Below are 16124 nucleotides of genomic sequence, written 5' to 3'. Positions count from 1 at the left end.
CATCCAACTCCGAAAACAAATTACTGGGAAAGATTTTTCGCAGTGGTTTTAATTCTTCTTAATTTTTTTTTTTGGTAAGCCAATATATGTATGCTGGACAAAAACCAAAGGAAATCTTTCCTGCAGGAAATCTTGTCTGGCTAGTTAACAGAATCACTAATCATTCACTAGTCTTTGATTTGTTCCAGCTATGCCTCCATATTTAGCTGGAATGGCTTACTTTGAAAACGGTGGATGTGTATGAATGTATATACGCAGATGAAACAAATATGTTTGTTGGAGTATTTTCAGTTGGATATGGCAGACTTTTATCTTCCTTTTTTTTCTAAAACAGAAGTTGCACATCTTCATGTGCACTGTTGATTTGCTGCAACATCTTATTCTAAAAGTGGTTTCTTTTCCTCAATTGAGGAATTAAGTGGGCTTATGTTAAAGTCTGTAGAGTGCCTTGGGGTCTTGAGAAATGAAAACTTGATGTACAGACATTTTTTATGATCCTAATTTTCAAATTATCATTAATATTAGTATTTTATAGAGCTTGCTCTGAAGCATTGAATCTGGCTATGAACAGTACATATGCATTTTAGGAGATCATTCCTCGGCTGATTGTCTTGTAATCTAAAGAAATAGACAAGGAATGACATAATGGATGTCATTATATTCTCATTTTACAATAGGGAACTGTAGTACAAAACAACTGAAGAACCTGCCCAGCTTTGTAAGAGCTCTGTTACAGTGGGAATAACTTGTACCCAGATCTCACAGTCCAATAGAGTAGTTTAACCAGAAGGCCTGTTCCTATTCAGGAAATCACACACACACCAGATTTAAGCCCTTACAGATGCTTAACTGCAACATAAGCAGGTGGTAAGTGCCCTTTCTGAATATTGATGCGTTACCGAACTGCAGCCTCTACAAGTATAAAGCCCTGTGTCCTTTCTCGAGGACACTCACTTTGAAACAATGATCTGTTTGTCATCTTTTCTGGGGCTTGATCTTTGTCCTGTATCATAAAATATGACCAATCAAAAAATAAAGAAAACTATTAATAGGAAATGAAAGCATGTATAAATGGTTTTATTGTTATTGTAATCTGAATATTCTTTTTCCTTAATCTGCAGCTTCCATTTTTTGGTATGACGCTTTTGCCATGTATGCAAGCATATTTTAGGAGCTAAATGACAAAAGGCAGCATTTGTAAGGCAGGGCTTTCTCATTTTTAAGTCACCTGGTGTCTGATTTTTGCCTTTATTATGAAATTCCTGTGTCTGTTGCATAAATTTAGTAAAACCAGATTGCTTACATTTTGCATATACTATTGAACAACTACTCAGTGAGGAGCCAGCTGACTCTCCACTTTAACCAGATTTTTCCACCTCTAACTCACATAGGCAGGAGACCTGCTCATTTTAATGGACCCCCTTCAGAATACTGTTCATTATAAGTATGAATGACAGATCTCCCACCACAGTGTTGTAGAGTGTAGGCTATAACTATTAATTCTACTTCCAGGGAATGCTAACACATAGCTCTACTTGGAGACAGAGGATAAATTTCCCATTTTGGATTCAACAGGGACAAGACTATCTAAATCAGGATATAAGCCAGGTCTGGAAAAGTGCTGTTGTTAATATCAGTAATTTAAATCTTCGGCAATTCCAAGTAAAACTGTCCAAGTTTTAAAAATGTAGTAACTATGATTTGTAAACACACAGATACTTTTACTTCATGGCCAGGGTCATCTACTAACATATTCCATGACTGCTTTTGAGACTCCGTAAGATCTGTGAGCCTTAGTTTTCAAATGTGCATGTCACACATAAGAGTGATTGATCTCTCTCCCATTGGCATAGTGAAATGTAATATTTAAAGGCGTTTAAAAATCGTTCACTAAAAATGACTGGTACATTTGTTACAAATTCTTCTTAGTCACTGATACAGTCCATAAATAAATTCCTTCAGGATCAGAATTTTGAGCACAGCTTTTTCAGGGTTTGGTGGAGGAGGGGGAAGGGGAGAAAATACTTCTTTGTAATTAAAATAAAAATTATATTGGGTTGCTTTACTTCCTGTTCCAGAAAACCTTAAAATGTCTGTTCTTTTTCTGAATGCTTTGCTGGTTGTGGGTCTACATTACACATGTGAAGGTAGCTGCAGGTACTAGAATGATTCTTGCAAGGCATTACCATGCACATTACCATGCACACATTTTTTATATATACATTTTTAAATTGCCTTCCCTGCAAGTTGGGAAATCTTCAGCCAGAGCTGAAGTAAATGCAATAGGAGTTGGTTGCAGAAGTAAAAAGGGAAATACAGTGTTCGAATTTGCAAATATTTCTGTATTATCTTCACATTGGTTTGAGGATAATTGGGTTATCTGCAGAAAGCAGCCTGAACTCTGATTCTCCTCATTTAAAGCCAATGGTAGCTGCAGCCTGTCTGCCTTGAATGTGTACTCCAGCAATGTGATGACTTTGATTTATATGAAAATTAATATTATGTGATTTATCTGTTTGTTTATTTATTTATTTGGGACGGTAGTAATAGAACAAGTGGTAACGAATTAAAACATGAACAGGGGAAGTTTAGATTGGATACAAGGAGGAAGTTCTTTACTGTTAGGGTGGTGAGGCACTGCAACAGGCTGCCCAAGGAAGTTGTGAATGCTCCATCCCTGGCGGTGTTCAAGGCCAGGTTGGACAGAGCCTTGGGTCACGCGGTTTAGTGTGAGGTGTCCCTGTCCATGGCAGGGGGTTGGAACTTGATGATCTTAAGGTCCTTTCCAACCCTAACTATTCTACAATTCTATGTGGTTATTTCAGTCCCACATATCTTGATCAAGGCAAACGATTACCTTTTGCAGGGGCTCCAGACTATTCTGTGACTTTTCTGTGAATGTTATCAAAGATGCAAAGAAAGTGCAGACAATATGAAACTGAAACAGATACTTGTTAACTAATACATATCAGTGCCTTTTAAAACCCAAAAGTTTAAGGAAGTTTGTCTTTAATTTCATTTCTTTAATATCTTATGTTTGTGTTTAGGCTCCTTCTGTAGTAAAATACTGGGTTTCTATGTCTCCGGCTAAGTATGCATCTCCGTGATTTTTTTTTTAAAAACAAAAAGTCCACTCAAAAAATAGAGCACCTGTTCAGACTTTACATGTTTTGTAAATGTAGTTTATCGTCTTACATTTTCTCTGTCAATCCTCATTAGCACTAAATTTATCATTTGAGTTTTAAGCACGTAATACCTGATCTGTCTTTAATTTGCTCATGTCACCTCTGATGGTATTATTCATTTATGAAACCCAAAGAATGTAGTACCAATGCAGTACAATCAGTACATGGATTTGAGGGTTTTGCTTAGCTTCTAAAGAGTTAATTTTCATACAGGAAAAATGATATTTTTGTGTATGTCTTAAATTTTTATTTTTATTTTTTTCTTTTAAGATCTGGATTAACTGCAGAAAGCATCTTCCAGAATTGGCTTGACACTTCTGGAATACCAAAGGTAAATACAAAATACCAGTTCCCAGTTCTTTCTGGATTCTTGCATTTCTCATTACATTATATGTTATTTAAATCATTACCTGAACTTAAAACAGGCATGGTTTAAAATACATAGTTTTGATAATGACTGCTTTCCACATCTTTATAGGGGTTTAGCTTTTATTGGTTGCAGGTTTTTGCTTCTACCATTGTCTCAACAAGCCTGACAAAGGGCAAATCTTACAAAACTTATTCTGTTGCTTAATACTGTAGGCATATGGAAGTATGCTTTACAATACAGTTGTAGACTCTATTAAATGTAAGGCGCATTGTTGACAGTTGACAGTATATGAATTACCTAAAAGCCATACTGACAGCAGTAACTAAATGTTCAATTATTTGTACTCTGACATTTTGTGAATATTGTTACTTGCTCATGAAATCTTAGGCATGGGTAACATACTTCATTGCTGTCCTACTATCCTGGGTTCAGCTGTTGACAGTTGCTTTTCTCTTTCCTAGTAGCTGGTACAGTGCTGTGTTTTCAGCTATAGTCTGTGAATAATGTTGATAACACACCAGTGTTCCAGTTGTGTAATGCTCCAGTTGTGTAAAGCTCAGTAATGCTTACTCTGATAAAGGACTTTTCAGTCTCTCATTCTCTGCCAGTGAGGAGGGGAACAAGAAGCTCGGAGGAAGCAGAGACAGGACACCTGACCCAAACTAACCAAAGAGGTATTCCATACCACAGCACGTCATGCCCAGCATATAAACTGAGGGGAGTTACCCAGAAGGCCCAGATCACTGCTCAGGTTGGGCTGTGTATTGGTAAGTGGGTGGTGAGCAATTGTATTTACTGTGCATCACTGCTAGTTTGGTTTTTTTTTCTTTTCCCCTTTTAGTTTTATATTCTCTCCCCCGTTATTTCCCTTATCATTATTATTATTGGTGGCAGCAGTAGTGGTTTGTGTTATACCTTAGTTACTGGGCTGTTCTTACCTCAACCTGTACAAGTTATATTATTTTGATTCTCCTCTCCATCCCTCCCAGAGTTGGAGGGGAAAAGGGGAAATGAGTGAGTGGCTGAGTGCTGCATGGTGCTCCCAGACTGTTTTCCCCAGCAAATTCTTTCTGTGCACCACAGGAACTTTATCCCCTCTACAATATGTAGAAGTTCTGACTGGGCTGGGCCAGCCCTGTTGGCAGATCCTCTGGTGTTGACCAACCAGGTGGCCTTGGTAAGTGTGTATCCCAGTGCTTGAAAGTTCCCCCACCCATTGCTCCCAGTGTGGTTTTTAACAGCCCATTGTACCGTTCCATTTTCCCAGAGGCTGGTGCATGGTAGGGATGTGATATACCCACTCAATGCCATGCTCTTTGGCCCAAGTGTCTATAAGGTTGTTCCGGAAATGAGTCCCATTGTCTGACTCAGTTCTCTCTGGGGTGCCATGTCACCACAAAATCTGTTTCTCAAGGCCCAGGATAGTGTTCCAGGCAGTGGCGTGGGGCACAGCGTATGTTTCCAGCCATCCGGTGGTTGCTTCCACCATGGTAAGCACATGGCGCTTGCCTTGGCAGGTTGGTGGGAGTGTGATATAATCAATCTGCCAGGCCTCCCCATATTTGTACTTCAGCCATCGTCCTCCATACCAAAGAGGCTTTAACATCTTGGCTTGTTTAATTGCAGCACATGTTTCACACTCATGAATAACCTGGGCAGTAGTGTCCATTGTTAAGTCCACCCCTCGGTCACGGGCCCATCTGTATGTTGCATCTCTGCCCTGATGGCCTGAAGTGTCATGGGCCCACCCAGCCAAAAATAATTCACGTTTATGTTGCCAATCTAAGTCCATCTGAGCCACTTCAATCTTAGCAGCTTTATCCACTTGTTGGTTGTTCTGGTGTTCCTCAGTGGCCTCACTCTTGGGTACATGTGCATCTCCATGGCGTACCTTCACCACCAGGTTCTGCACCCGGGCAGCGATATCTTGCCACAGTGCAGCAGCCCAGATGGGTTTACCTCTGCATTGCCAGTTGCTCTGCTTCCATTGCTGCAACTGCACTCACAGGGCATTTGCCACCATCCATGAGTCAGTATAGAGATTACTGGCTGCTTTTCTTGTTCAGCAATGTCCAGGGCCAGCTGGATGGCTTTCACCTCGGCAAACTGACTCTATTCGCCCTCTCCTTCAGCAGTTTCTGCAGCTTGTTGTCGAGGACTCCATACGGCTGCCTTCCATCTCCGATGCTTTCCCACAATACGGCAGGACCCATCAGTAAACAAGGCATATTGCTGTTCACTTTCTGACAGTTTGTTATATGGTGGGGCCTCTTCAGCACGCATCACCTCCTCCTCTGCTGACATTCCAAAATCTTTGCCCTCTGGCCAGTCCGTGATGACTTCCAGAATTCCTGGACAACTGGGATTTCCTATTCGAGCTCATTGTGTAATTAGTGCAGCCCATTTACTCCATGTAGCATCAGTTGCATGATGTGTAGAGGAGACCCTGCCTTTGAACATCCAGCCCAGCACAGGCAACCGGGGTGCCAGGAGGAGCTGTGCTTCAGTGGCAATCACTTCCGAAGCAGCTCGAACCCTTTCATAGGCTGCCAGTATCTCTTTCTCAGTTGGGGTATGGCTGGCCTCAGATCCTTTGTAACCCCGACTCCAAAAGCCGAGGGGTCGACCTCGAGTTTGCCCTGAAGCTTTCTGCCAGAGGCTCCAGGTAGGACCGTTCTCCTTGGCTGTGGTGCAGAGCACATTTTTCACGTCTGCCCCGGTCCGGACTGGTCGGAGGGCTACTGCATGAGCTCTCTCTCATTTAATTTGCTCAAAGGCTTGTTGTTGCTCAGGGCCCCATTTAAAATCATTCTTCTTCTGGGTCACTGATAGAGAAGGCTTACAATTAAACTGTGATTCAGGATGTGCATTCTCCAGAACCCCACAACACCCAAGAAAGATTGTGTTTCTTTCTTAACAGCAATGTTTCTACCAACTAATATCTTGTTGGTTGCATCTGTGGGGATCTGGCGACTTCCCTCTTGCCATTTTATTCCCAAAAACTGAACCTCCTGTGCAAGTCCCTTAAGCTTACTCTGGTTTATGGCAAAACTCGCCTTCAGAATGATTTGGGTTATTTTCTTCCTTTGAGATAAGAACAGTCCAATAACTAAAGTATAATATAAAAGTACTACTACTACTACTAATGATGATAAGGGAAATAACAAAGGAAGAGAATACAACTGCTCACCACCTGCCGACCGATACCCAGCCCGACCCAAGCAGTGATCAGTCTCTCCCAGGTAATTCCCCCCAGTTTATACACTGGGCATGACATGCTGTGGTATGGAATACCCCTTTGGCTAGTTTGGGTCAGGTGTCCTGTCTCTGCTTCCTCCTGGCTTCTTCTGCCCTTCCGCACTGGCAGAACATGAGAGACTGAAAATTCCTTGACCAGGGTAAGTGCTACTGAGCCACAACTAAAACATCCGTGCGTTATCAGCACTGTTGTCAGACTAAAGCCAAAATACAGCACTGTGCCAGCTACTAGGAAGGAGAAAAATAACTGTTACAGCTGAACCCAGGACAGTCATGCATTTGATATTTAGTCATTTGTTGAAAAAGGACCTTGAATTCAATGCTATGCTTTGATTAAAGTTTTGTTTCTGATAAAAAGAATCAATATGTTGTAGAACAGCTGCTTCAAGTACATGGGATAAACTAACATTTCACAGCTGTAGTTGTAAATGCTGAAATGTCTGCCTGAAATGGAAGAGTTTTCTGTCATTTTACTTACAATATCTGCTGACACAGTATTCTGCTTCTTCTGAGCATCAGCTTGCTGGCCTCTTCCCTCTGACTCTGTTTTTGATGGTTTACCCTTTTTGCCTTGAGCACTTCTTAGGATCTTATGGGAGGCTGTTTTCACTTTATTGAAAGAACTGCAGTTGTCATTCAGCAAACAGGAAACCTTGTTTCCTTTGTGTGTTATTAAATAATTTGGGGATCCTCTATTCCTAAAATCAAGTCTTTCAATACAGTAGTATCTGTAATCTAAATATGACTGTATTTACTGACTACAGACGTATAAATCTACTCATGTGCTGTACAGGATACTGAACCCCCCTTAAAAAGTATGTAGATTATTTCACCAAACTATTCACTCGGCTAATGTGCTGAATCTTATGTAAAGGCACATAGACCACCTTCATACATGGAGGTTAACTACTTGCATAATAAATATCAGCCCAGGAATGCTACAGAACTGACCTTTTCATGTAGGCTGCCAGGTAAGCAGACTAGGGTGCGTGTAGAGGAAGGTTTCTGTCAGCTCCTTTCTCCTCCTCATACTGTTCACTCTCCTGTCAGGCAGCATAAGCAATATGAGGTACAGACAATCCCTTGAAGTTGACTACCTTTCCTGAGTACTGAAACAACTGAGAAGCAGCTGGTGAACGTCTGCTTCAATGATGTCTCAATGGCTCAGGAGCAGCATCCTGTGCCATACACAGGATTCAGCAACTTTCTGCTTATCACCCCTATTTTATTGAATGTATGATAGAGTCCTCTAGCATGATAGTCACTCAATCCTGCAGCACCTTAGGAACAAAAAGTAGTTCTCAGTGGTTTAGTGAGAAATATCTTGATTGAGAATGTAAACATTTTAAATTTACTAATACTATCTAAGACTTTGCTGCGTTTGGAGAGTAAACTTCCTTACTGTAGAGACAATCCTCTGTAATGGGATTGGGGAATATGCATCATGCTATCCATTTGGAAAATCAAATTAGAACATGGTTTCTTTATACCTTTCCCATATGAGAACCTTTATATTCTATAGTGCCTGTGGTTGTTTCTGTGCCCACCCCTCAGTTCACTGTCTTCATACAGTGTTTAGCGTAAGGACACTGTAAAGCTACTTGTGCAAAAGACGGTTGAGAGTAAATACTTTCTACTACCCAGACTGCTGAAGCAATGTTACATACCGTCTTCCTTCCAATAGAGGAATTCCAATAGAGGAATTTTGTACTTTTTACATATGTTATATGTCATGGTATCTATCTAACTGAGTATCTTGTACTCCTTTACTTGTGCTTTGTTACATTTGCCATTCCAAATCCTACCTCCAACTCTGTCCAGGGAACCACATACATACGTACCCTTTTATAACTTGCACTATTGAAACCTTGGTATTTGTCAATTTCTAATACAATTTCATTCTTTGAAAAGTCATTTTGTCTTTTCTAAATTTTGGGCTACTTTTCAGGCTCATATCAGCAGTAACCAAGAATAATTTAATGTAAGGGAGTCAGACTTATAAATTAAACCAGAATTTGGCCTGTTGCCATGAAAAAATAATTATCTAAAGCATTAAAGGTTAATGTTATAAAAAAGGGTGTGTGGTGATGACTGGCCAATTCCTTCTTACATGGAAGAGTGCCACGGTACAGTGGTTGCCGTTAGGCTTGCTGTGCATTAAGGTTTTCTCACACGCAAAACAATAAAGAACATAAGAAATGAAACCAAGCATTTCTGAAGTAGAAGCATTCATGAAGATTTTTTTTTCTGGGAACACATCATGGTGGTGTTAAATAAGGTGAAACATATTGTTTTGCTGAAAACACTTTTTATCAAATCAAGCAACCTACAGCATGTACTTCTGTCTCAAGAGGTGACTCACTGCGGGGATTATAGCAGCTTTTCATCATATGCAAGTAGTAATCACTTAACTTTAGTCAGTGAGTTGAGTTGGCAAGAAATAGAAGAACAAAACAGTATTTAGAGCTCGAAAACGCCTATGAAATCATGTAAGACCACTGCTGATAATGGTTTGTTCTCTAAAGTACAGTTTCTATTGTGTTTTTCAGTCTATGTGATTAGAGTTTAACAGACCATACGCTTCTTGAGGAAATTTTTCTCAGTTCTGTACAGACTTGGTTTTGTTTCATATTAGCCAGTTACTCTTATTCGACCCTAGATAATTAACCTGTAAAAAATATGCTTAAAATAATTCCCCCTTTTGAACTCTGTTGTACACTGCTCAATTGAGAAGTATACTTATAAACATTAGATAGTGTCTGCATCTCATACTCTTACATGTATATTTTTAGCTCATTTTAGTTTCACCACCTTTTGCCTCTGAAACTGCATTGGCTTATAACACACTACTGTTTACTAGTAAACTTGCTATCTTCAATGTTCCTTGGGTATTCCATTTGGTACTTTGTGTTACAAAAATCATTTTGTCCAGATTTGTTCTTCAGTTAGAAAAAATAAGAGGGGGAAGTAGCTGCCCTGTTCCTTCATGATGTTTAGTTTCAACATATCCTACAGTGTAATTTACAAGTCTTTTATGATCATAGAGATGTAGGCACTAGGGGGACAAACATCCCCTCAAAATCATGAAAAAAATTGCAAGAGGTGATAGCACTGCTGTATCCTTCTCCTAGTCCCTTTTGCTACTTTATTATCCTGGTAAAGCTTAATTCTTACCCGCTCTTTTACCCTAATGTTTAAGGTAGGTCAAGTATATCTGACTAAAAGCAGTAGTTCAGAGTATGTACAGCTCATACATAGTGTGTATTGCAAGAATATTACTCCATGCTTTCTAATACTGAATAAACATTGGAGCACAGCTTCCTGTTGCAATACTAAGAATTTTGCCATTTAAAGAGAACTCCTTTTTTTTTTTTTCTCTGCACTGCTTTTTATTACTGTGGTACAGCAGTAGTTTAAGCTCTATCTACTAATGTGACTTGTAAATCGTCTAATTTTCCAGAAATACACAATCAAAAGAAATCTTCCAGTGCTGAATATTCATCTGTTCATAGTATTTCTGGTTTTCTTTGCATGTGACTGGCTCTTGGATTGTCCTGCTTGACGAAGAACTGAATTGGAAAGGAAACTCATAGAAAAACTATTAAAAATTTTAAACTGAAATATAGATCGTAAAGGGTTTTAAATCAATGCAAATGAGCTATTTCTGTAGTTTCATAGATATTAGGAGAATATTACAGGAGCAGCTCAAGTACTTAATATGATTTCTGATAAAGCAGTTTGTTATTAAGAAGGTTTATGTCTTTTGCCCCAGTTATAAGGTTTCTAGATTTCCTGTTTCATTTTACTAAGACAAAAATACAGATGAAGGGATAGCTCTGCCAGAGAATGCATCACAGGGTAGCAGCTATGGTCAATTGCTAACAAACCAACCACATTAGAATATTTTTTAAAAGCATGCTCTTACTAAATTTACTAAACTGTTCACCCAAGTTTAGTAGAGAGTGCTAGAAAAAATTTCCAAGAGAAAAATAACTCTTACTCAATCAGAGTGTAACTTAAGGCTTGGGTTTGTTATTGTTTGATATTTCTTGGCATTGCTATTCATGCCTTATCTTGCAAATTTGTTTTATTATTATTATCTGTCAAATAAGAAAATCTCATTCAAGCTTGTGGATTGGCGAAATAAAATGGGAAGGGCCCTATGAAGAGGTGTAATTTTCTTACCTATTTAATGAAGCTTAAAAGTGACTCTGTTAGATTAATTTCAGAGTTGGTATTGTTAGTCACAAGAATAACATATTGCTGCTTAGATACTAAAGTTTGCTACTTATCCTTTCAATTTTTATTTGAACATGGAGAGTTTTGTGTGTATTTTAACATCAGCGAAGCAAATATAGCTGACTTCATAGCTGAATTCTATTTAGTTGACATTTGAGAAGAAATCTGAAGAAAGCATAACTGCTGCTTTAAGAGAAGTACTTGTACAAGGAAAGCATAATTTGAAGAATAAGCACTTCCCCTCTAGAAAAATTGTGGGTTTTTTTAATCTTGGCAAGGTTATTAGCAAGTCCAAAATTTAAATGAGCATAGGTCAACAATCTAAATTGATTAATGTCTTCTCTAATGATAGCAAGCACAGTAAGAAAAAAGGTTTGAAGATTGGATTTTTGAAAATACAATAATGTAATCAAGTAATGTGTATAGTACTGTAGAGTGCATAAATGTCAGATGAATCACAAAGCGAAACGAATAAAGACAGATCACACAGAGAGACCCTTTCTCTCCATTTTGTTAACTCTGAAAGATGTTTTAAATAAATACTATCCATCTGAAAGTCTTTCTAAATAGACAATAGTATACGGAGAATTGCTATTTTGTTTGTAGCAAACTATCAACTAAGTTTTAAGCTCTGTTATTACTTAAACAGAGCCTGTGTTGATCTGAAGAAGGTTCCTGGCATAAAATGGCTTTGTAATTTATTTAGCCATTCCTATAAATTGTATTTTAGATACAGCTAAACACGATACATCTGTGACAAATTCTTGTTTGTTAAATATGCAAAAGTTCAAGGAAGTTGCTTACATAAAATACATCATTACATGTCATTGAGAGCCCAAATATATTTCAGAGCTCTTCCAAGTTCAGGCATAGCTTAGAGTATTTTTATAGTTTTGGAGGGTTTAGGGTAATCGCATGCATTGCATTGCATATGACTGGTCATTTTAAGAGAAAAACACAGACATTCAAGTTCAGAATGGCATTGTTACAAATTGTTGTGTGATCACATTCTCAAATTGGAAAACAGTCGGCCTCAAGCTGGACACCCGTATAGTGCTCAGTAACTTGCTGTCTAGGTTGAATGTAGATACTAATTTTTAAATGTTACATTTGAAAGTATTTGCCATAATATTTCAGTGCTTCTGTTGTTTAAAAGTGAATTTTAAAAATCAGTTTTAGGAGTCTTAATTTAACCATTAATTGAATAATTCAGGAAAAATTGCTTTTGAGATTCTCTGCTGGGACTGTGAGTCTGTATTATGTCTGAGCAGGATACTTTACTGGATTTAATGGTCTGCTAGAACATTGGCTTGCCAGTTAAAAACCATATTTTCACAGATGTCTTTCTATTTTTCTTCAGGCTGCTTTTCAGTATTGTACGTGTCCAGCTCAGAGGTACAGTAGTAGTAGTGTAGTAAATCTGCACAAGTCATAGCTTGTTCAAGAAGTTGAAATGCATTTGAAACAAATGTTCAGTTTCTGAAATAATTGTGGACTCAGTTCACTTAGAACCTCTTTTAAGTTTAATAAATCTTAAGCAGTCATTCTTGTTCCCTTTCCCTATTAACTGCATCACTGAACACAAAAGCTCTGTTATGTGCAGAATGACTGAGCTTATCCCTACTAGAAAGGAGTTATGTTTGGTATCTAAAGAACAATAACAGTTTGCTGCCTGGCTGATCAATGCTGGATCGAGTTCACATTCCCAAGTTCCCACTCTCACACCTACATGTGCAGGGGGTAGAAACACAGCCATAGAGGGAGGACTTTTATAGAAAAATGTTGAACTGAGACCCAATCAGGACACAGCTGGGCTTGCATAGCAATAAACATTAATTTTAACCCATTGCTTGTAAAAACATCCAAAGCACAGAAGTTAGCAACCAATTAATTTTTAGCCTGCCCATTGTTTTCTTTATCCAGTGGAAACAATCCATAAAGCTTTAAAATATTTTTTGTGCTACCTTGCAAGAAAAGAGCTTTTCTATTTTAATAAGGAAAGAGTAGCCTTCAAAATGGTTGAAATCTCTCCTGTTTGGAGTCCTCATAAGTAGTTTTAGTGCATGCGACACACCATATGAAGTAAGGGGAAATCAAATGCTCCTTCAGGAAATAATATTTGAGATCGTTTTAATGCAGGAGGATAGAGTTAAGCATGTAGCCCTGTGTAATGCTAACCCAAAACACTGCGACCTACTGATTCCTGCAGTGGTCCAGTCAGAAACTCGAAGTGATCCTGAGGGTTCACATCCTGCTGTTGCACTCCCAGCTGGCTAGAGTTGGGAATGGAAGCTCTTGCTTTTCAGCCCAGTGCTTTTCTCACACATTCTGCAAAAACACTGAGCTGCTAAACTTGTAGAGTCAGATGGTAACAAAATCTGTGTAATGGTCTTTGTTCCACATCTGTCAGTTAGCTGTCTTTCACAAAAGCTGACACCAGCAATGTCAAGATCTTTCCAGATTTATATTACCTTCAGTCATCCCCCTTCATTAAGCAGTGCTTCGTAGTCAGACTGAAGATGTAGGTGATGGTTACCTCCTATTTAATCATGAAGGAAATAAGTGATTCTCCTAAAACTCATTCACCTCCATAAGAAAGGAATGTTTTTCCAGGTTGCTTTCAATATTCTTGTCCACTCCCCTCTAAGCCCACAGTAAAATTTACATGCCAGAATTAAGATGTCAGGAGAAAGAAAGGTTTGAAAAGTGTACTGGCTGACAAAGCTATTGGTCAATACAAAAGCGAGCAGTAAAGGTCATTGTTCAAGCTTATGGACTTTTGCTTTGAATATGTTTCTTTACAAGAACTGTTGGAAGGATTTTTGATTTCTTCAAGGGATCAGTAAGACCCAGAGTTCAGTAACTCTGAAAGCTGTATTTTATTTCTTCAAGAAGAAAGAAAGTCTGCTTCATTTTCTTTGAGTTTCTTTGTACTGGAAAAGTAAGAAAAACACTGCTTGGCACATCAGTGGTGCAGGACTGTCCTGTAGCCATGTTAAGACATGTTTTTGTTTTTCTCTATAATAATAATAAAAAAAAAACCTCGAAACAAAAAAAAAAAAACAAACCCACACAAAACAAAACAAACATAAACCCCAAGAAAACCCAAGCCAACAAAAAGCCAAACCAAATTAAAAAAAAAACAAAAACAAACAAAAAAAAACCAACCAAAACCCAAAAACAACCAAAACCAAAAAACCAAAACAAACACACAAAGTGAATAAAGCTGTCCCCATGAAAACTGCAGAGTCAGCTGGGGGACTTGTTGTTCTCAAAGGACCACATTCTGGGCTGGATTTCATTTCCAGGAACTTTGATCTGCTGCTGATATACTGCAGTATGGATGGACCAGCCATCTTGCCATGTTCACTTGTAGCCTACTGCCTCTTAGTCTTTCTGGTAACAGTTGTGTTTTAAAATCCTTGCAGTTCTTGCCCTTGGGGAATACAGTCAAGTATTTCAAGCCATTATTAATTATCTGGTGAGATACTGGATAAAACACATTGCTGTATTTTCATTTTCTGAACCTTTTTATAAAGATTGGAAGCCAGGTCTCTTCTGCTGGATCAGTTTTCAGGTTACACAGGTTGTGCTGAGGGCACATCATAGTCACACTTTCCAAGTAAGTTAGTTTTCCAAACTTAAACTAGTAGGTTTTTTTCCTATAGATATTCTCAATGGCAGGAAAACACTTACATATCTTGAATTTTATCATAGCTCCATTAAATTATCTTTTACTGGTATCACAGATGTGATAGCATCAGCCTTAAAATGTAGGCAATATCACGATAAACAAATCTGGGGGGGAGTCCATTTTTTTGTTTTACGTTACAAGGGAGGTTGTATAAAGGTACAAAATTGGCAGTCTGCAGATTGGTGAAGTTAGTTCCATCCTCTGGGAGAAAACATGATGCGATAGGAAAATCTTCAGACTTTCCTGTGTGCTTGCTGGTGTCCACATAGTCCTGAGTACATAAATGTGGGTGTGTGTATGGGGTTTAAAATTCAGTAATTGAGAGGAAAATACCATCTCTAGAAAGGAGAGACTGGAAAATAACTTGACTGCATTAGTTATCAATTTCCTCTCCTTTGCAAAAGCTCTTTAAAAATTTATTTACAGTAAATATTTTTATTCCTCCATTTTCATTCTTTTCTTTTTTGCCTTCCAGTATCCAAAAAATGTTGGTAAGCACTTATTCAGTGTTCACCTTGGATACAACAAGCTACTAAGAAGTTCACCAATACTGAATGTTTTAGCATTAGAGTAGAAATTACAGACAACTTACGCAAAGGAAAAGTGCATAATCATGATTTTTCATTGAGTTATCATTAGCAGCCATCACAGCCTGAAAAATTTAAAACCAGTTTCTATATCAATTTAAAATGAAAGAGTTGGCTGTTGCTCAAATATCCTATTGTTTTCTAGGCTATATACAATCCTCAAAGTTCATTGTATCCTTGGGATCTAGCTTGAAAAATAGCTGATGTAAATCACTGTCTAAATTATTTACCTAAGTTATTTATGGGCCTGCCTTCACCCAGCTGGTAGGAAGTGTTACCCCCTCTCCCTGTTTCAAAATTCAGTTATATTTAATCCTGCTGCTCCAAGAATTAAGTACCCTAGCATATGTTGACATGTATAAATGCTTGTTCCCAACCTAAGTGTTAGATAGGAGAGCTCCATTAGCAGTCCCTGAAAGAAAGGCTTTCCAAGGAAAGAAGGGCATGGAAGATGGAAGGACTAATCTCTTAGTTTCTGTTGTGAGGGTTTTCAAGTATTACAGTGTCATGTGGACAGCAAACAGAACGGCTGATGTAGGATCATGGAGCCATTCTCCCCTTAAATTTGGTATGCCATCACCTGAGGTGTTGGCTCCACAAGGTCTATTACCAGAATAAAAAGTAAGTAATAACTCGTGTTGGGTTTCCTTCACTGCTGTGCAGTTACTAACAGGAAAACAGGAGCTACCTCTGAGTTTTAACACAGCATATGTTTGTGTGTACTGGGATTTTCATCCCAAATCAGCCTCAGGGTCTGCAGGTCTGTAAATCAGTATCTCGTGTAACTTTTT

The 16124-nt window shown here is 38.5% G+C and overlaps 1 protein-coding gene across 13 annotated transcripts in view; it reads left to right on the top strand.

Annotated features, from left to right (window-relative positions):
- The window catches only part of AOPEP (aminopeptidase O (putative)), a 197469-nt gene that overhangs the window by 101830 nt on the left and 79515 nt on the right, over positions 1-16124 (top strand). For 12 of the 13 annotated variants that reach the window (XR_010608594.1, XM_065661655.1, XM_065661654.1 and 9 more), the window contains one exon: positions 3456-3516. Coding sequence is in view for 12 of the 13 variants with exons in the window: in XM_065661655.1 (XP_065517727.1) it covers positions 3456-3516 (61 nt within the window). In the remaining variant the exon portion in view is untranslated. Of the gene's footprint in view, positions 1-3455; positions 3517-6952; positions 6978-16124 lie in introns of those variants that run through there. The other variant, XM_065661660.1, reaches the window with a different exon arrangement.

Source organism: Lathamus discolor, chromosome Z, assembly GCF_037157495.1.
Source record: "Lathamus discolor isolate bLatDis1 chromosome Z, bLatDis1.hap1, whole genome shotgun sequence".
Taxonomy (NCBI): Eukaryota; Metazoa; Chordata; class Aves; order Psittaciformes; family Psittacidae; genus Lathamus; species Lathamus discolor.
The sequence above is the reverse complement of the archived record's forward strand: the minus strand, read 5'-3'. Positions and strand labels throughout refer to the sequence as shown.